General features: G+C 53.0%; 1 protein-coding gene across 1 annotated transcript; it reads right to left on the bottom strand.

Annotated features, from left to right (window-relative positions):
* Window positions 1–7019: 7019 nt before the first annotated feature.
* On the bottom strand, window positions 7020–18930 carry ADGRG1 (adhesion G protein-coupled receptor G1). The gene is made up of 13 exons (XM_007947503.2): window positions 18867–18930; window positions 17688–18110; window positions 16024–16156; window positions 15247–15394; window positions 14493–14624; window positions 14035–14151; window positions 13809–13854; window positions 13488–13591; window positions 12606–12724; window positions 10439–10707; window positions 9216–9324; window positions 8031–8299; window positions 7020–7153 (listed from the first exon to the last, which is right to left on the bottom strand). Exons 1-13 carry the CDS (start codon window positions 18925–18927, stop codon window positions 7020–7022), a joined length of 2064 nt encoding a protein of 687 aa, XP_007945694.1. The 5' UTR covers window positions 18928–18930.
* Between the last annotated feature and the right edge of the window lie 2236 nt (window positions 18931–21166).

The following is a 21166-nucleotide window of genomic DNA, read 5'->3' as shown; positions in this document are numbered from 1 at the left end:
TTTTTTCAACAACACAAACAGCAGCTCTACAAGTGGACTTCACCAGATGGAACACACAGGAATCAGATTGACTATATCTGTGGCAAGAGCCAATGGAAAAGCTCAGTATCTTCAGCTCAAACAAGTCCAGGAGCTGATTGTGGAACAGACCCTCAACTGCTCATATGCAAGTTCAAGTTGAAGTTGAAGACAATTAAAAAAAAGTCCATGAGAGCCAAATATGATCTTGAATATATCCCTCTGAGTTTAGAGATCATCTAAAGAATAGATTTGAAAGATGGAGGAATAGGCAGACAAGCAACACAGACCCTCTTCAACAAAGAAAAGAAAAAACAATTAACAGAGATACAGAAGATAGTCCTGGAGCCCTGAGCTTTGAAAGGAACTATATAGAAGTGGATTAGGCACCAACTAGTAGAAAAACCATAACGAAAACAGTGAGTACAGAGACGGTCAGAGCTGCACACTGTCAGCTACTCTGACGGGACCAACAACCTGAATATTTCCAAGTGGTCTTGGGACCTGAGAATTGACCTAAAGATCAACCCTGGTCACCAAGGGCTGCAGGGACAACTGTGCTGGTGGTCTGAGACTAGGAAGAGAAACAGCAGGGAGGGGAGACAATCGGAGCTGTTGACTTTCCAGTGTCCAGGGGGTGCAGCCATTATGATTGTTTACATGCGGCAACCATTTTGGATATTTGAAGTGACCGAGGGCATAGCCTTTTTGAATGTTTACAAATGGCAGCCATTTTGGACATTTAAAGTGACTGAGGGCACAGCCATTTTGAATCTTTACAAGTGGCAACCATTTTGGATTTTAACATGATAGCATTCTCATTTGGATTCCGGGGACCTAAGAATAGGCTCTGTTTGCCAAGGTCAGCAGGGACATATGAGAGGCTGACAACAGGAAAGGAGACAATATTGCAACTCAGTGCTTAAAATTTTCCCTCAGTTCTTTCAACTTGAGAAATGCCAAGCGTGTTCTTCCCTTCTGGTTTTCAAACTCCAGGTCTTTGAACATTTCATTGTCGTAACTGGTGTTGTCTGTTCAAGCTACTCATTGAAATCTTCTGTTCAGCTCTTTTATCTTGTCATTTCTTTCATTTGCTTTAGCTACTCTTTGCTCAAGGGCAAGTTTCAGAGTCTCTTCTGACATCCATTCGGTTTTTTATTTCTTTTTGCATTTTTAATGACCTCTTGCTTTCTTCATGGATGATCCTTTTGATGTCATTCCACAATTCTTCAACAAATGGATGTCCCATTGGAGGCACTCATTTGGCTATTCAATCTGCATGCTAAGCAAATAATCCGAGAAACTGGACTACATGAAGAAGAACGTGGCATCAGGATCGGAGGAAGGCTCATTAACAACCTGCAATACGCTGACAACACAACTTTGCTTGCTGAAAGTGAGGATGACTTGAGACACTTACTGATGAAGATTGAAAAATACAGTCTGCCATATGGATAACATCTCAATATAAGGAAAACAAAATTCCTCACAACTGGACCTATAAGCAGCATCATGATAAATGGAGAAAAGATTGAAGTTGTCAAAGACTTCACATTGCTTGGCTCTACAATCAGCACCAATGGAAGCAGCAGTTAAGACATCAGACGACATACAGCACTGGGCAAGTCAGCTGCAAAAGACCTCTTTCAAGTGCTGAAGAGTGAAGATATCTCCTTGAGGACTAAGGTGTGCCTGACACAAGCCATGATATTTTCAATTGCCTCATATGCATGTGAGAGCTGGACAATGAATAAGGAACACCAAAGATAAGCTGATGCTTTTGAGTTGTGGTGTGGGCAAAGAATGCTGAAAGTTCCACGGACTTCTAAAAGAACTAACAAATCTTTCCTGGAGGAAGTGCAGCTGGAATGCTCCTTGAAAGGGAGAATGGCCAGACTTCGTTTCACCTACTTTGGTCATGTTGTCTAAGGGACTGTCCCCTGGAGAAGGATATCATGCTTGTTGAAGTAGATGGTCAGCAAAAAAGGGGAAGACCCTCAACGAGATGGACTGACACAGGGACTGCAATGATGAGCTCAAGCATAGCAAGGATTGTGAGGATGGTGCAGGCGTGGGCAGTGCTTCGTTCTGTTGTACACAGGGCCACTGCGAGCTGGGGTCAACTTGATGGCACTGAACATCAACAACAGAGAACCCAGCCTAAGACTGATGGATCTAACCAACTACCACAGCAGAAAAACCGTCCACTTAGACTGAAGGGGACAAAGAAAGAACAAAAGAACTCTATCTGCCTCTTGGAAGTCTATAGGCAAGAAACAGGCCAAAGGAGCTACATCTGTTGTCTTCCAAGAAAAGAAAAGGACCATCCCTGGGCAGCTTGGAGATCAGCATGACTGTTGGAAGGAGCATGGGACACAGGCCTTCAGAGTTTCAAGACCTCCCAGGTTTTAGAGTCAGATCTTTCCTGACTTGGTTCAGGAGTGTGGTGCTGCCAGTAAGATGTGTCAGGGGACTGGGGCTGATGCTCAAAGGGGTGTGGACTAATCACTCAGAGGGGGTAAGAGAATTGAGTTGCCCAAAGCCGAGGGAGCAGAGTTGCCGTCCCAGTGGGCCTGGGAGATGAAACAAGCCCAGGGTTGAGAGGTCTCCACCGAGAATCCATGCAGCATGGCCAGCACCTAGAGACTGGAGGGCAGGGCCGTTGCCTAGATGGTGTCAGAGAACAGGGGATTATTTTCAAGCCTTGAGAGCTAATGTAAATTCTTCTGCTGGGTTATAGCTGTGCTTGGGGCTCATTACCGCTTTTTTCCCTCCAATTTCTCCCACTTGCCATGGAAATGTCTATCTTTTGCACCACTGTACTCTGGAAGCAGATAACTTGTAGTCTAGATTTCACAGCTTCACAGATGAAGTATTTTGTCCCAGGATAGAATACACCTAAAGTCTCACCTATATTTGGGAGCTCTGGTCGCATAGTGGCTAAGGCACTTGACTGCTAACCGAAGGCTGGCGGTTCAAACCCACCAGCCACTCTTTGGAAGGAAGATGGGGCAATCTACTCCCGTAGTGATACTGCCTCGAAAACCCAAGGAGGGGTTGTTATGAGTCGGGTCGGACTCGACGGCACATAACAACAACAACAACAACAACAATATGTGAGTTAGATAATTCAGAAAATGAGATTTTGACCTTAGAGTTGACTGAAGACTTTGGGGATGATGTGACAGAGTCAATGTGCTTTGCATGTAGGAAGGACACAAATTGGGGCAGGGGGCAGGGAGGCAAAGGGTGCAATGTTATAGATTGAATTGTGTTCCTAAAAAAAAAAAATACATGTTTGTAAATCCTAACCTCTATGCCTGTGGTTATGACCCCATTTGGGAAAGGGTTGTCTTTGTTATGTTAATTAAAATGGATGAGCGTATGGTATGTCATAAATCAATCTCTTTGGAGGTATGAAAGAGATTGAACAAGTAAGCTAAAGAAGCAGAGAAGAGGGTGCCAAGTCAAGCAGGGGAAGAGAGATGCCAGTCACATGCAGATTTCCCAGGAGCAGAAGCTCGAAGAGACAAGGACCTTTCTCTGGGGCTGAGAGAGAGCAAACCTGCCTCTAGAGCTGCACCCTGAGTTCAGACTCCTAGCCTCCTAAACTGTGAGAAAATGCTGTTTGTTAAAGTCCCTCATTTGTAGTATTTCTGTTATAGAAGCATGAGAGAACTAAGACACCCACGGTGCCAGGTCTTCAGAGGGGCTCAGGGGTGCCTCTCTGTGAAGGACCTGGGCTCTGCAGAAAGAGACACAGAGCGCCCATCACAGCTGGAAGGCGGGGCCAGGGACTGGGAAAGGGGCTGGGGGAGGCTTGGGCAGGGCCAGGAAGAGGGTTACCCTCCCTACAGTCCCTTCTCCAACAACCTCCTCCAAGGTCCCCTGCGGTGGGGGGGCAATCAGGGACTGACATGGAGCTGCTTACAAAGCCCTGGAACCCCCTTTCCTGGGGCAAACCGAGCCAGGGCTTTCTCTTCTGTGTGCTGAGACCCCCAGGCTTGTCCCAGCAGCTTCAGGTAGACACATGTCTCCAGGGACAAGGCCTCAAATCCTCTGGCCAGACTGGGCCAGCAGCCATCCTTCTGGCCACTCTAACCCTCTTTCCACACCAGACGGATGTCTCCAGGTGCCAACCTGTCATGTCCTGGTGGGAACAGTGATCCTGTGGTCTTAAGCCTCACAGCCCAGGAAGGTGCATGATAAACCCATCAAGCTGCCAGGTGCCCCTACCAAGGCATGTCATAACATGGGGCCAGACCCAAGACACTCTCCCCACGATTGGAGCCTCAAAAACAGAAACAAGACATTCAAGAGTTCTTTGATGAGGGGGAATTTGCTTGAGGGGAGTGCTGTCTGCCTGTGGGAGGAGGTTGGGCTTTTCCCTTCCTGACTGAGGATCGGGGAGGTAGGGCCTGCCTCCCACCACCACACCTGGCCCTAGCCAAGTGATGAGGGCTCTCAGAGGCCTGTAAGCAGGGGAGCTGCACTGACCCCCTGAACTGCTCAACTAGGACTCTGTGGGGGGAACTTGTAAAGGTTTGGCTTCTGACCTCAGGAGTTGGGGGGCATAAGAGAAGTTCCCCTGCCTGGAGAAAAGGGTGGCTAGGCCAGTGGAAGAGGCGGGAGAAAGGAGGGTCGGCAGAGGATCACGGGGGTGTCTTCATGTCACATTCCCTGCAGGCCCCCAAAGATCCCACATCTACGACCCCCCCCACCAAAAAAAAAGCCAACCTGTAGATGCCCATCAACCAAGAGCACAGCTAGTCCACCCCTGGCCTCAAGGTGGCACCACTCCCATCCTTTGCCCCTTTGCCCCACCTGTGCCCACCTGAGCAGCTAGGTGAGGAGGGCGGAGACTGCAGAGGGGAGAAAGCTCTCATGCTGACCCAGGTCAGGCTTTGATTTAGATTGGACTGGACTTTTCTACCTGAACACAAACAGTAATTAGCAAGCATGACCGTTCTCGTAACTAAACGGGGACTGAAACCTATGAGATCTGCCTCATTTCTCCTCAAGGGATGGGGAGCGGAGATTGGATGGAACAAGGTTGATGGCAGGGATAGGAGAAAAGTCCAATCATACCATTCTTGGCAGCCCACCAACTTCAGACTGGTCATAACACTGGTTATGCCCATGATGTGACCAGCCAAAGACTGAATGCAGCCCTCAAATGTGATTAGGCCAGTGATTTTTTTTTTTTTTTCTTTTTAAGTTAGGGGATTTCATACTGCCCTCTGGAGTTCTCCTTTCCTGGATTTCTCGTCCACGCAGGAGAGTAACAGGAGGTGAGTGGCAGCTGCTCCGCAATGCGAGGTTGCAATCTCCAGTTCTCCAGACCCCACCGCTCCCTCTTGTCTCCTGGACACTGACACCATTCATCCTCCATTCTTGCCCCATTTTATGAGATTTCCAGCAGTTTATTTTTTTCACACATGTCACATTCTTCTCTCCTTCTTGTTATCTCTGGCCCCAAGGCACTCAAATCAATGAATCTTATAACAGAAGCATAAAAAAGGTTCAGAAAGAAACGCTCCAAAAGGTTTACTCTGGTTTGCTAGGTGACAATGACAGCTGATGGTTATTTTCTTCTTTATACTCTTCTACAGTTTCCAAATAGTCTACAGTGAACATGTCCCCTCTCCCCCGCCCCCCTTAAATAATCAGAAGACAAAAGAACTGGTACTTAAAAAGGAAACCATCCCCATCTTAAAGAATGAGGTCAAATGCACTCTCCTACAGGAAGTCTTCCTGGATTCTCAGCCAGGGACGATGGCTCCCCGACCCCATGCCTATAGCTTCAGGAGGTCATGTCTAAAGTATGCCTCATGCACTCAAATGAGAACTCACGGAGGGGAGAGGCTGGGCCTGTGTCCCCACCACAGAGCACAGGGCTGGACACACAGCCAGAGACTAATGAATGCGTGCTCTGCAGAATCAACTGTGATGAACAGCTGAGTGTGCATGAGGTGGTCTGCAGGTACTCAGAAATGACCCCTTAAGAACACTGGTCTCTAGGCCAGTGTCCCAAGGGAGGTACATCTCAGTCTTCAGAGTGCTGAAGTAGAAAAAGCTGGCACTGGTACCCTCCATAGTTCACGCCCCAAGAAGGCTTCGGGGGCTGCAGAAATCCCTGTGAGGTATAGGGTTGGCAGGTGTGAGCAAGGGTGATGCAGCTTACAGAGACCCAGAAGGACAGATGGACCAGTCCAGACAAGAACATCTGTACTAAGCCTGAGTCAGGGACAGGCAGAGACCTGTGCAGTAGACAAAGGTTTACAGCAGGCACAAGGTGGCTCTTGGAAACTACTACCCAAAATACAGCATAACAATTGGGGACCCTAGGCTGTGAGTAGAAGGCTGAGGGGACTCTCGGTGGGCGGACCTGGGGGAAGGGCTAGGGAGATCTTGGGAGGGGAGGGTAAGGGCTAGGGAGGCCCTAGGGGGAGCTAGAGGGCTGGGGAAGCCCTCAGGATGGGTGGGGAGGTTGGGATGCAGAGGGAGGGAGGGGGCCCTAGGCTTAGAGGTAGGGGAGCTGCCATTATGCTCACAGGAGGGGCCTTTCCTCCTCCAGGGTCTGGTTCAAAACTCTGCCTTGCCTCAGGTTAAAATGACAGGAGCTGCAAAAGTGGTGGCTGCGAATGCCAAGTAGTAACCACCAGAGACAGAGCTGCCGTGGCCACATTCTGCCCTGGGGCCTGCAGGTCCTAATCCCAGCCGAGACTGACGAAAGGCTTGGCCTCAGCCAAGGTAGGTGGTCCCACAGTCAGTATAGCTGCGCATTCCTGAGCCTACTGGGAGCTGGACTCAAGAGCCAAGTCATCCCAAGACCCATTTAGAAAAACCACTCTGGGAATCTGGTCACCATGACAACCGCCCAACCCTCCAGGGTGCTTGGGCTTCTTCTCAATCCCCAAGGCTGGCTGGCCAAGGGCGGGCCCTGTGATGAGGAACGGCCACATCTCTGCTTCCTCACGCTGGGCAGGTGGGCTGGCGGCCTAGATGCGGCCGGACGAAGTGCTGCCCGAGCTGATGGGGAGCCTGGCGCTGTCTGAGCTGCTCTTCAGGGAGGAGGGGCCGCCTCCCCAGGCCTGCAGCCGCATAGACCAGTACCAGAGGAAGATAAGGAAGCCTGTAGGCAGTGGAGAGGACGGGGCTCAGGTCAGGAGCAGCCCCTCACCCTGTGTCCTCCTTCCCAGAGCCCTTGACTGAGCACTGCCCTGTGTCCCCTCCCTCATCCTTCTCCCCACACATGCTATCGGGCACCCGCATGCCAGCCCGGGAGCACCCACTATGCACCAGGTGCTGCACTAAGTCCTTGGCACGCATCCTCTCACTTTGTTTTCTCAAGGGTGCTGTGAGGTCCTGTTCACAATTATTCCATTTTAGAAACAAAGAGACAGGCCCAGGGAAGTCAGGGGTGGCAGAGCCAGGAGTCAAAGAGTGGTGGCCTGGTTTTGGAGCCCCCTGTTTAAACAGCACCTCATACTGCTTCTCCCCCAAATTACAATACTATGATTTGCTCATGGGCTCAATAAATGTTGACTGGATGAATTAGAATCCTCAAAGTCCTTTTCATTTCATGATGAGCAAACGAAGACTCAAAGGTTAAATCACCTGCTTCAGAGCACACAGAGAGCGGGGCAGGGCTTTCCAAGGACTCCGGGACAGAGCCCTCCCTGGCCTCCAGCACAGGCAGTGCCCATCTGACAGATAGCACCTCTGGTGGCTGCTGGCTTGCTGCTTCACTGTCCTTCCACTAGAACATGAACTCTGTGGAAGCAGGCTCCTGACGTGGCCACCTCACGAATGTGGACCCGGGGCTATGTAGTGCTTACGCACAGTGGGTGCTCAACAAACTCTTGTTGACTATAGCTGGATGCCCCCATTTTGCAGATGGGAAGGCTGAGAGGGAAGCCTTCAGGTCCCCTCAGTCCTCTCTTCCCCGCCCTGTGCTCCATGCACGGGCACCCTGCCTGGACCAGGGGCAGGGTCTTCTCCACGCCTACCTTGGAATGAGATGATGATGCTGAAGAGGTAGAGGACCACGAGCTGGAAGGTGCCGGAGGCAAAGGAGAAGAAGACCAGGGCCCAAGGCAGGCCGAGCACCAGGCTGAGACCCAGCAACGTCAGCACGTGGGGCCACTTCTGGGCATGAGGGCGCAGCCGCAGGATCTGCACCACCATGGTGCCCAGCATGGCCGTGTTGAACAGAAACACCAGGCCGAAGAGGCCCAGGTTGGTGATGTGGCTCACCAGGGAGTCCCGGATCCAGCACCTATGGGCAAGGTGTGCGGGCTCAACTCACAGGCTGGCTGGCGCAGCTTCCTGGACTGGAGTGTGCCCCACAGTGAACCCCTGCACAGGTGAGAGTCACTCCCTTTTCACTTCTCTTATTCCTTCCCCTTGGTCAAAGGAAAGGCTCCCTTTGGTTCTGTTGTGCCTTCAGTGTCTCTAACACTTGCTAGTCTCTCTGCTCAACAAAGAACAGCCTCAGGCTTATAGCTTTCAGTGTGCAAAAGGGTCAAGCTGGAATTTAATCACTAAATTTATTGTTACTGTGTCTGGGTTCGCACTTTCTTGCTGTTAATGCAAGTGATCCTCATTCTCTATGTATGGTGTTGAGAAACAATTTTTAAGAATACATTTAAGCTAAGAAATCAGATAAAGAACAATAATGATACAGGTGGTACAAGGATAAGGCAAAACTCATGGGATCAGGAAGTGAAGGGCTAGAATTTTCTAAACCCTGAGTCAGGAGAAAGGATTCCTTCCCAGCCTGGGCTCAGGAACCTGAGCGTCCAGTTCTGCCTCCACCACTGGCCCTCAGTGTGGCCGGAGTGGCTCTGTGCTTTCTCTAGACCCAAGTCTTTCCATCCACTAAGAGACAGAGGAGTGCCACAGAGGAATACGGTGGGGGTTCACCTGCTCTAAACCATACCCCATTCACAGACAGGAAAACTGAGGCCCAGGGAGGGGCCAGGGTGTGCCCAAGGTCACCCAGCCGGTGAGTGGCAGAGCCAAGCCTGCCTTCACCTTTCCTGACCCTCAGCCCAGAGCTCCAGCCACCCCCTGGCCAGTGTCTCCCACACCCTGGAACCCAGGAGTCTCATAGACATTGTGGCCTGAGTCCAGGCTGCTCTCTGGCCTTTGTTCCCTGAGGCCCAACTTCCTGCCCCCATACAGACACTTACATGGAAGGATAGATGATGCTCTCTGGAGTCCTGTGCACAGCCAGGATGATGGGGCCATAGTTGTTCATGTCCACCAGTGCCACCAGCGTCACCAGGAAGGCAGGGAAGCCTGTAGGCAGCCAAACCCTGGAGCTGCATTTTCCAGCTCCCAGGGCCCACTCTTTCCTCTACCTCATGGGGGTCTCAGCAGTGAGACCTTCTCTAAAGTCTGTGTTCCCAGAGCCTGCCCCGTTTCGTCCCTGAGCTTAGCTCCTCCCCCTCCCCAATCTAGTCTGGGTTTCCTATAGTGGGTCCCATCTCCCCTGACTCTACCCCATCCCCTCACCATCCGGGGCCCCTAGGAGAAAGAGCCCAGAGCTCTCTGCTGAGGGGCTGGAGTCATAAGGAGACAAGAGAAGGCAGGGCACTGGTGGGTGGGAGAGAGCTGAAGGGAGAGACCCAGAGCTCTGCCCCCAGGGGCTGTCTGGGCTGGGGTTCAACCTTCTCCATGAGCCACAGAGGGAGCTTCCTGGAGGAGTCAGGTCATTCACAGTCAACACCCAGGTCTGACACTGAAAGGTGTCATATGAAGAAGAGGACAAGTGAGAGGCACAGGGGGAGGAGCAAGTTGGGGTGAGGGGCATGAAATGTCCAGGACTCATGGTGTGACCTTCTAGGCCCCTGATAAGAAGGCAGCCTGGGCCAAAGGGGAACTGGGCTGCTGTCGGCCAAGAACATGGCCAAAGCCATGGGGTATCTGTTCCCTGAGGTTCAAGAGGACTGCCAGGCAGGGACACCACCAGCCTGGGTGAAATAGGTGAGTGGAAGAGACTGGATTTAGCTCCATTCACCCACGCTGGGTTTCTGAGCAGTGCACAACCTGTACCTCTGTACACGACAGCCCTGCCTGCAAACCCCTATTGCACAGAACAAGCAATGTGGGGAAATGTACGGTTTCTTGTGGAGAGGGCCCAGGGCCTCCCCTTCCTAAAGGCGACCTTGACCCAACCAAGGTGAAGGACCCCTGAGGATGAGTGGATGAAGGAAACAGAGGGACCAGTCAGAGAGTTAAGTGAAGAAATGGAAACAGGTGGCTGAACTTTGCCAGAAGCTCAGACAGGGGGTGGTGGGAGGGAGGGGGACGGTGCACTCACTTAGCCAGAAGCCAAGTAGGAGAGGCAGGTCTGGGGGCCCACCAACACCCCTCCTGAGCCAGGGAGAGACTCAGACCCCCACCAACTTACCCCATCCCACAAGGCTCAGCTTGAGCATGTAGCCAGGCACATAGGTGCCAAAGACCTCAACCACCAGCCGGTAGAGGTTGTAGCCCTCGAGGCCCATCCAGGTGAGGCAGGCGAGCAGGGAGAAGTGCAGGAAGACGGCACTGGCGCAGCAGCCTGCCTCGGAGCCCGTCAGGGCCACGGGCTCGCTGAGCAGGAAGCTCATGTCCAGCAGGAAGATGGCCAGTAGCAAATTCATGTGCACCTTGATGGTGTAATCCCGAGGCTTCCTCCTGTGCAGGGGGAAGGGCGGGGCCAAACTGGTGGGCCAGTGTGGGAAGGTGGAGAGGCGCATGGGGTGTAGGGTGAGGAGCATTGTGGGCAGGTGTGGGAAGGCAGGGGATGGCGGGGGTGTGCTCACTTCTCTGCCTCCTCCAGGAAGTCTTCCCAGGTTTCACACACACAAACGCATGCATGCACGCACGCATGTAAATACATGCACCATATCCTACTCTCGTGGCTACAGCCATTCTTATCCCTGTGCACCTACTGTGCACCCAGCACCTACAGGCTTGGCACCATGTAAGCATTTAATAGGAGCCTTAGTCAGTCCCAGTGAGGAAGGTACAACAGCCATCACAATCAGCCAGATACTCCCACGGCTGGAGGGGAATGATTCTGGATTTTTTGCTGTTCTGGAGAATCCATGCCATATTTTGCGTCTGCCGCCTGTCTGCAGGACTGTGTGTCCATGTTTGTGAGCATGGGGTGTATGTATCTGTCTGGAAGTCTGGGCATGCATGTGTCCCCGCGGAGTCTAAGTGGTCCAGGGCACTGCCAGATTTCTCCCACAGCTTCCCACACCCTGCCATGGCGCTGTCTGCAGATGGCTGGTTCCTGGCAGTGCTACAGACAGACCCCAGCATCTCAGACTGCCACCCGCCCCCCAGCTCCCAGTGCGATGCACCGCCTTAGGCTGGTCTTGTCCCCTCAGACCCTCAGTTTCCTCACCCACAAAGTGGGAGCATGATAAATCCCTTCCAGAGTTGGGGTGAGAGTTACATGGAGGGAAAGCCTCTGGCACAGATAACACACTCAGTTCCTAAGTGTCCCATGTCTGGCTCACTTGTGATCAGTGGGTAGGTGTTGGGGGGCCTTCCACTAAGCCCATCAAATGTCCCTCCACATCCCCTGCTCCAGTCCCATTGCATGTGCAGCCATGGACACATATGACACAAGCACATATACACATATGTATGTGCACACACACATGCACACAGGTCTTCCTTCCCTGCAAGTGTCAAAGACAGTGAGGACACTCCCGGTGTCCACAGAACTAAGGGTGTCTCCCATCCACCCACACAGGCCCAGAGCTGATTGCAGCTGGACTGACTGACAGTGCAAGCCAAGCACTGACAATCCAGGACCCCCCCACGGCACCCCCTGGCTGTTGTGGGGGTGAGTGCAAGTGTTCTCCACTCCATCAAAAGCTTGGCCTGCGGCTCCTCCTCCCCCAAGGAACTCACCTGGGACTGGGATAACAGCAGCCCCATGGAGGAGGGTCAAACTCAAATACCTATAGGGGACAGGCCTCAAAACAGTCACCAGGGAGGGGGAGCTACAGAGAACTGGCAGGATTATGCCTATCCACAGCGGTCGGGTCGCTCAGCTCTGCTGGTTTTGAGGCCTGCCCCTGCCACTTCCTCACTGGGCGGCCTCAGATAAATCACTTACCCTCTGTGAGCCTCCCTCACTGGGCCATTATGAGATGAACTGAGTTAATAACGTAAAGCACTGAGGACAGTGTGTGGCACAGAGGTAGCGTCATGCAAGCACTGTTATCATTATCTTCCCCACATTATGACTTGGACCCAGTGGGATCATATCTAGTTATTCAAAGGCAAAAATCTAGTTGTTGTTTTTTTTTTTATGTGAACTCTCCCAATATTTAAGTGTTTTTAATCAATTGATTAAAATTTTAAATGCTGTGCTGATACACATACATCTGAGGAAGAGATGCAGGCCCCAGGGCTCAGTAGACGGCACCCCCATGGCACCCCCACATACACATTCTGGGGATCAAGCAGTAGGTGGCAATCTCTGAGGCAGGTCTCCAGGGCTGTGGGGTCCTAGCCTAGGGGCCTGGAAGGGAGCATCTCCCTCCCTTCTTCCCACCCCTCCTGGGCCCTACCTGGAGAAGAGGTAGACAGTGATGGTGAACATGCAGGCCAGGGCAGAGATGACACAGCCCACGTAGGACAGGAGGGACAGGTAATGCTTGTGCACGGTATCCACCTCGGCAGAAGAGACCTGGGCCAGGGGACCAGTGGGCTGGCCTCAGTGTCCGCAATCAGAGCTGAGTGTTTGCCCTTAGGGAGAGCTAACCATGGGCCCCAAACAGAAGGCTGTGAACCATCACCCAGAACTCAAGCAGAATGTGGTCCCCATGAGTGTATTTTTCTAGAGGGGGTTTTACAGCTCTCAAATGGGTTCCTCGCCCACAAAGATCAAAAACTCTGCAGTAGAAACCCTTTTCTGGCATGTCATTTACTTTTTTCTGCAATATTCAACATGGGAATAGATTTACTGTGAGAGAGTGAGCTCACCATCCCCAGATGCTAGAATTTGAGCCTGAACCTGGGACACAAAGCTTCTATGACCCTGGAGGCAGGGGAGCCCACCCCAGGGGCCTCCAGCTGGGCCGCAGTACCCCCTCGGCAGCTCATTAGTAATACACTCCCAGCTCCACCCTGACTCTTGATCAGAATCCTAGGTTGAGTACGTACTCTGCGTTTTTATCATGCTCCCGAGATGATTCCAATGGACAAAATATTGGGGAATAAAAAAGAAGGGCTACACAGATTAGATCTTGCACTTCTTAGCTGTGTGACCCTGGGTAAACTGCTTACCCTCTCTGAACCTCATTTTCTTATCTATAAAATGGTACAACAGTAGGAGTTGCCTGGGAGGAGGGTTTGTTACAAGGAATAAATGACATAATGTGTGAAAAGGGCCCGCCTGAGAACAAGAACTCAGCTGTCATGTGGCTGGGGGCAGAAGAGGGACCTCTCACCATCAGCACTGCAAAGTAGGTCAGATGGTTGCAGAGGCAGGACGTCTGGGTCTCTCTCCTGAGGGTCTCACACCCAGCGTCACTCCAGCTCCCTGGGTTGCTCCCTGAAAGGACAGCATGTGGCTCTGATCAAGCCCAGTCACCAAGGATCCCATCAGACTCTACTCCCCTAAGTGCAAATCCCTAGCTGGCTATCTATCATTCTCTTCAAAGCCCACCTTCCTCCAGGGAGTCTTCCCTGTTTAACTCACATCTTCACCCTCCAAGATCCTCTTTCTCCTCCAGATACTTGCCCAGCCCAGAACCCCCATCTGTACTCACATGTTGGGTCTTCAACCCAGAATACACATTGTAGAGTCACATTCTTCTGTAGGGACAGGAAAGAAGGAGAGTGGATCCCATTACAGTCCACCCCTTTGTAAAGGCCAAGGCAGAGAAAGTTTAGACTCAGCCAAGCAATCTTTTTGTTAAAGATAAGTGAGGTGAAAAGAAGGGTATGGTCAAGCCAAGGACCCTTGGTCCCTGTGATTTGTTTTCTTATACTCACTGGCTGTGGCTGGTGCTGGAAGGTGAGAACCACAGGCTCTGAGAGGTTGACCACTTTGGTGTCCTGTATAACGATACCCAAGACCTTCTCACCCAAGACTTGGCTGGAATTCTTGTCCTAGATATACGGAGTTGGGGGAAGAGAGTAGAGAGGGGCTGAAGAAGAAAGGTCCAGGAGTTCCCTAGGGTCCCTAGGTTCCTCTCTCTCCTTAGCACATTTCTCTGAGATGCTGAGTCTCCTTCTGGAAACAATTTTTTGCCCAGGTAGTCATTTACACTGTAGTGAGAACTACATTGCTTGAACTTCTCCCAGGGAGATTTCCACATTGCAGTTAATTTCTGATGCACAAGGAAAGACTCTGACTCCTGAAAAGCGGAGCTTGGCTGTATGCTTTCCTTCTATCTCTCCATCAGAAACTGTTTTCTCCAGGGCAGGACATGAGGGTGAAGGCCTCATACCTGGAACAGGGCTTGGCTGCTGAAGTCCACCAGAAGGAGTCTCTTCTCGGCCTCCCCTCTCCTGCCTTTGGCCCTCTGGAAGAGCAGGCGTGGCAGCAGCACCGAGTACTCCAGGACCTCACTCTGCTCCTCCTGCCAAACCAGAGTGCCTTCAGGGCTCAGCCAGGGATGCACCCCCAGCCCCCAGCACACCTCTTCCAGGTGCTACCATCTCTAACCCGCCTCTTCCAGGAAGCCATGGTGACTCACCACAGCCCTTATCACCTCTCCCTCCTTGGCATCAGCTCTGCTGGGGAGCCTTGTGGTTAGAGCCAGGGGCCCAGGGGCAAACAGTCCAGAGAATCATCTGGCTGTTCAGTTGTCCAGGGCTTCAGACCCCACCCTGCCTATAGCACCTGGGATGGCAGGCCTCACAGGCAGCTAACTGGGCCCACTCAAAGGTGCATCAGGCATGTGGGGTTGGTCTTCCATTCACAAGGGTGTGTCCCAGGAGCCCCTGGTGCTAGAAGTGGTCCCCCGCCCCCCGCACACACACCCCTCTGCACCTACTCTTGGGTCTTCAGCACTGTGTGCTGGCCCCTGACTAAGGAGAGTTATCCTTGAGCCCGTGGGCCTTTCTGTCAGCCTACCTCCACCCCCCAGAGAGCCCAGGGCAAAGCTGAGGAGAAGCACTGCCCCCACCCTCCACTTCCATGGCCCCATGTCTGTTTCCTGCCCTGGCCCAGCCCTGGCCCAGCCCTGGCCTGGCCCTGACCTCCTGCCGGGAATGGAGGTGCAGGTCCTGGAGGCTAGCCGTGGGATGGAGCTTCCACACTGTGGCATTGACCAGGTCCTCCTCGAAGGACACCGTGTCCCCCGTGAATCTCACAGAGGTCAGCTTCGACTCGAGGCTCTGCAGGTGCCTGGTGCAGTGGAGGGAGGGGGTGGATGACTATGGCAGAGGGGTCCTGGCGGGCAAGGGGAGATGGGCAGAGAGAGAGAGACGGGAGCAGAGACTCGGGCAGGTACAGAAGGAGGAGACAGGCAGAGCGAGTGGGAGAGGGGCTAGGGAGAAGAGCAGAATAGCCAGGTGAGTGAGAGAGAGAGAGAGAGAGCAGGTGGGGCCAGAGAGGAGGCTGGAGCAGCAGAGACCGGGAGAACAGGGAAGAAGGAAGGCCGGGGTGGAGGTGGGGATGGAGGTGGGGCGGTAGCCTGGGAATCAGCTCCTGGAACTGCCGGTTCTGCCTGGACTGACCCACCCCAGGGCCAGGGGCAGCCCCGCCCATCTTGGGGTGTCAGTCTGCTGAGCTCTCAAATGGGCCAATTGTAGGTGTGAATGAGTTGTTTTTACTGGCTCAGATGGGTGAGGGGCTCAGCCTGGGGCAGGGGGTGTCTCAGCAACTCCAGGAGAAGACGAACCAGAGAAGTTCAGAGAACTTTCCAACCCCGGCAGAGGCTTTCAAACCTGCCTCCGGGCCCCAGGTCCGCACACGCCCAGGGCCAGGTCTGGCTGGCGCCTCCCCCACCCCCACCCCCGGGCAGCCCCACTCACTGCCGGGCAGGGGTGGCTGAGGGCCTCCTTGAGCTCTTCATGGGATGTTGCAGAAGCTGGCTGAGCATCTGGAGGTCCCTTTTCAGCTCACACATGTCCACCGAGGCATCGTGGGAGGCCTTCTGGGGAGGCTCTGGGGGAGGAATAGACAGACCCTAGGCCCGGGGTTGTTGATGGAGGAGCCGGGCCACACCAATTACTCTCCCACTGAGCCTCACCAGGCCTCTGAGTGTTTTCACCAGTGAGGCATTACAGAAGAGGAAACAGGCTCTGAGGGGTGGCAGGGACTCACCTAAGGCTACTGAGAGATGAGGTCAGCCAGATGGGGGCTAACCTCCAGCCCTTCCAGGCCCTCCAGCCTAGCAGCCTGGGGTGGGGTACAGCCTGCCTAGCACCCTACCCAGGCACCCTTCGTCTGCACCCGGGGAACCTGAAGTCCATCCCAGGGCTCAGCCCAGCCTGGCCACCTTCTGGTGAACGCCATACCCACTGACCTCCCTGTCCCCAGGCTCCGGCCCCCTTCTCAGGGCTGCAGACCCAGCGTCTTCAGGGGCTGGGCAAGGGCTCCAGTGAGGTGGGAAGACCGGGACAGGGATGTGGGATGTTGGCACCTGGGGAGGAGACCTGCTCTCTGCCATCAAGGCCCTATGTAGCCCCAGCTTCTGAATTTACAAGCCAGAAAGCCTGATTTTTTTAGGGGATTTGAAACTCTTGGCTCCTTTTTTTTTAAAAAAAAAAAAAAAACACTCCACAGACCAAACCAGATCAGGCCTGGGCTGTTCTCAGAATGCGAACTTGTAACTCTGCTCAACTTTGTCCCAAATCCTCCCCAGTAGGGGCACGATCCCAGCTGGGAGTGGGGAGCCCCGTCTGATCACCCCTGCCCACTGTGCCCTCCAGCTATTTCAGGGGGCTGGGCCTGCTAACATTTTCCATGTGCTGGACCCCTACCCCGCCCAAACCAGCGCTGCCTAAAAGCAACCAGCAGCAGGCCAGTCTAAAACCAAACAGTCCTTCCAGTAGGTTCCACCTCATAGCAACCCCATAGGACAGAGCAGAACTGCCCCATAGGGTTTCCAAGGCTGTAAATCTTTATGGAAGCAGACTGCCTCATCTTTCTCTCACAGAGTGGCTGACAGGTTTGAACTGCCGATCTTTTGTTTAGTAGCTGAATGCATTAACCGCTGTGGCACCAGAGCTCCTCAGGGAAATCTAGACCCCTGTAAGGCCGTCAAATCTTAGACCTCTCTTACTGTATCCATCCCCTACCTCAAGCCAATCAGCTGCTGGGTTTAGATCCTGGCTCCCCCACTAAGAGTTGTGTGGCTCTGGGCAGCCTCTCCATGCCTCAGTTTCTCCCCTCTGAAATGGGGACAAGTAATCTACAATGATTCCCTTTACTCCTGTCCCCATTTGGACCTCATTCTCCCATGCTGGAGCTTCCCTGAAGCCTTTGGATGGGACTTTGCCCCTCCAGCCTCACCCCTACCTTCCCACAAAGCTTCCAGAATCAAACCTCAGGTCACATCCTACTCCTGCTCAGATGCCTTCAGGGGCTCCCCACCACCTGTGAACAAAGCCCAACCTGAGCCCAGGCCACTTCCAAGCCTGCCTTCCTGCCTCGGGGCCTTTGCCCCTCTCCTTTCCGCCTGAAGTCCCCTTACCGTGGAAGGAGAAGGTGAAGTCAGTAGCACTGGGCAGGCTGGTGTTCTGGGGACTCCACCAGGAGCGGAAGGATGTGGCGAGCAGGAGGGGGCCTTGCTCTGAGCTCTCATTCCGCTGTTGGAAGCATAGGAGGTCTGAGGCCTGGTCACTCAGCAAGAAGTCGTTCCTGCCATAGCGGAGGTGCAGCTTCCCAACGTGTCGTCTCCAGTACAGACAGAAGTGGTAGAGTCCCCTGCGGTCAGGGAGGACTCGGGAAGCCCCAGAGGCTGCAGGGAAGGGGGCGCGCACTGTCAGAGCCCCCTTGGTGTTCTTGATGGAGATGTGCAGCTTTGATGTCTGCTCGTATTGGAGGCCGCTCATCTGAGTCTGGTTCCGCTGGCCGCAGAAGCGGAAGTCTTCCCGAGAGCTCCCGCCAAGGGCACCTGAGGAAGACAGAGGCTGGAGGTGGGGCTCAGGGGCAGGGCAAGCTGGGGACATGAGAGAGGGCAGGCCCTCGGCCCAGAACACGGCCTAGCCCTGGGATTCACACACGTTCCACACCTCAAAGGGTCTGCAAAAACGCATGAGTCTACCTCCTCAAAAATCACTGGCTTTAAAATGTAAGAAGAAAAGAGCTAAATCAAAATTCATCATAATTTCAAAGGCAAAAATAATTTTTTAATTGTAATAAAATATTTGTGGAAGCAAAGGCTGCCAAGGACAGTTGTGCAGGCTGTGCACTGCACAAGGATGCTCTGACTGAGGCTGAAATCCAACCCACGTTCCCCAGCCCAAGCCATACACCCTGGTGTGGGGCTGCACCAATCAGAAGAATCAAAACCCAAAACCTACTGCCACCAAATCGATTCTGACTCATTGTCCTCTGCCCCTGGAGGACAGAGTAGAACTGTCCTATATAGTTTCCAAGGCTGTAAATCTTATCTTTCTTCCACGGAGCAGCTGGTGAATTTGAACCACCAACCATTTGGTTAGCAGCCCAATGCTTTAACCACAATGCCACCAGAGCTCCTTCTATCCAGAGAAAGCGGTCCCTTTTTCTTTTCTGCAAAGCACCATCCACTTGCTAAACTGTGCCTGCAGGCTCGTGCCTGCCCAGAAGGGTGGTGGTATGTTCTGGTAGCTGTCTTAGACATGGGAGTGTCTTACTGTGATCACAGCAGCCCTCTGGAAAGCCTTACCTTGGACCAGGAGCATGACCAGCACCAATAGCGCCATCTGCAGCAGCACTTGGGCAGCCATCTTCCTCCCTGGAAGTCACACTGTAAGTCACCACCTGAAATAGACCAGGAGTGTTAGCCAAGGGCGCACAGGGCAGCTGGGCCGGCCCTGCAGAGGGCCAGCCCAGTGTAGTGAGGTGAGGAGGCAAGTGTGGGAGAGCCCCTGGACCTCCTCAGAGCGGCCAGAAGCTGAGCATCAACAGGCAGTAGCGTCCGGAGCTCGGCTGAGTTCAGGGCCCAGCTGCAACTCTCTCTTGCTGCAGGATACTGTGTAAGATGCCAAAAATGGTGGTGGTGGTGGTTGTTTGCTGTTGTGTGCCATCAAGTCAGACCTGACTCATAGCGACCCCTCCTTGGGTTTCGGAGGCGGTATCACTACGGAAGTAGATTACCCAACCTTCCTTCTGAGGAGTGACTGGTGGGTTTGAACCGCTAGCCTTCTGGTTAGTAGCCAGCGCCTTAAGCACTATGCCACCAGAGCTCCCTGCCAAAAGTGAGGACAATAATAGTACCCCCCCCAGGCCCAGGAGTGAGGGGATGGTCTTATCTAGTGTTTGCAATGCCACCTAGAACTACCACGACCCCACCCCCATCAGGTCTGGAGGAGATACAGAAGAAATAAGGTTCTCAGGGTTTTCCCCCAGGACCCTCACCACCATCACCCCAGAGAACTAGCTCAGAGGACACCTCCTCCAGGAAAACTTCATCAACTTAGCGTCAGTCCTGACCTCCTTTGGTTTCCACCACTCAACACAACCCCCACTGTTAGGCCTCTCTAGTCAATGTGGGATGGTGTGTTCCTTCTTCTGGCAGCCAGAACTCCTAATTCATTTAGATGCTCTGGCCTTGGTGCAGACATTACTGGATAAAGGCTGCGGGAGCGTCTGGGCGAAGGAAATGGAGTGAGTGAAGGAGCAACATGCTCATAGCGCCCTCTATAGGGCCTAGAGGGAAAGCGCACTTCCTGTTATAATCACCAGAGGGAGCCAGTTCCTAGGACCCTGGCTGCTGGAACAACAGAGGGCCATTTCAGTCTCTGCAGAGACTGAAACTCCTGGTGGCCCAATGGACTGAGTCATGGGAGGCCAGCACCTTCCATCCCAGCGTAGAATGGGCACCTCTGCTGCCTCAGGGCCTCCATTAGCTAAGCAGCTACTACTATCTGCCCGCCTCTATACTGACCTCCCCACACCCCCACATATGCATTAACCCTCACTCTAACCTATGAAGTAGGCATCACTGTTGGCCCATATCACAGACAGGTAACCTGAGGCCCAAGGAGTTAAACAACTAGCCCAAGATTGCTCCAGAGGTTGGGGCTTTCCCTCCCTGGTCAGGATTTTAGCACCTGTCCAGGAGCCCGAGTTTTAGCACTTGTAAAGGGATACCAGGAGGCTTGGCCCTCTCTGCTGCCAGCTGCTGCCCAGCCCTGTGACAGAGTTGAGGGAAGATAGGGATGGACAGGCATCTTGGGGGTCACCACATCTGGTGGTGGTGACAGATGCAACCATCTGCTACAGGCCAAACAAAGGGAGGTCTGGCACCCTGGAGACACACAAGGAATCTATGTTTGGGAGAAACCAAGGTGGACTTCTAGGAAGAGGTGATATTTGAATTGCATGTTTGAGGGCAGCATCACAGGGAGGGTTGTCCCTCGTTGGAACTCATTGTCAGCTTCCTGGACCAGTTCTCCCTCTAACCAGTCTGGCTCCTCTAAGTCAGAGCCGTTTCCCAATGTCCTACCATGAGTAGTGAAATCCCAATTTCTCAGACCTCATCAGCCTGATCATATGTCAAATGGAATCCTCATTTTGCCCTGGTAGCATCACAAAACCCCTGAAGAGGAAGGATGTGAAAGTATTTTGGGGAATAGTCGCCATTTCTGAAGCTGTGATGGTAAAGTTTCACTCTGCATCTTCTCTAAGCATTTTAGTTCCTTCCGAAACTGCCTCCCGCCATCACAGGTCAGCAGAAGGAAACCCAGCATCCATCCCAGACCCCCTCTTTCCTTCTCCTTTCTGCCAGTTTCTGTTGCTGTACAATTTCAGGCCACGCTCCAAGTGTCACCACCTCCAGGCAGCTCTCAGGTGCTCACTGTACTGTACACCTATAGCTTGCATATCACCTTGAGCACTGGCCCCAAAGCCCCATTTTATGGTGTCTAGATACAAGGCCCAAGGAGCTCTGGTAGCACAGTGCCTAAGGCATCTGACTGCTAATCAGAAGGTTGATGGTTCAAACATCCCAGCCACTCCACGGAA

This window comes from Orycteropus afer, unplaced genomic scaffold, assembly GCF_000298275.1.
Source record: "Orycteropus afer afer isolate SDZICR_OR568_19922 unplaced genomic scaffold, OryAfe1.0 scaffold00009, whole genome shotgun sequence".
In the NCBI taxonomy this organism is placed as follows: Eukaryota; Metazoa; Chordata; class Mammalia; order Tubulidentata; family Orycteropodidae; genus Orycteropus; species Orycteropus afer.
Note: the sequence above shows the minus strand (reverse complement) of the source record. Positions and strands in the feature narration are given on the sequence as shown.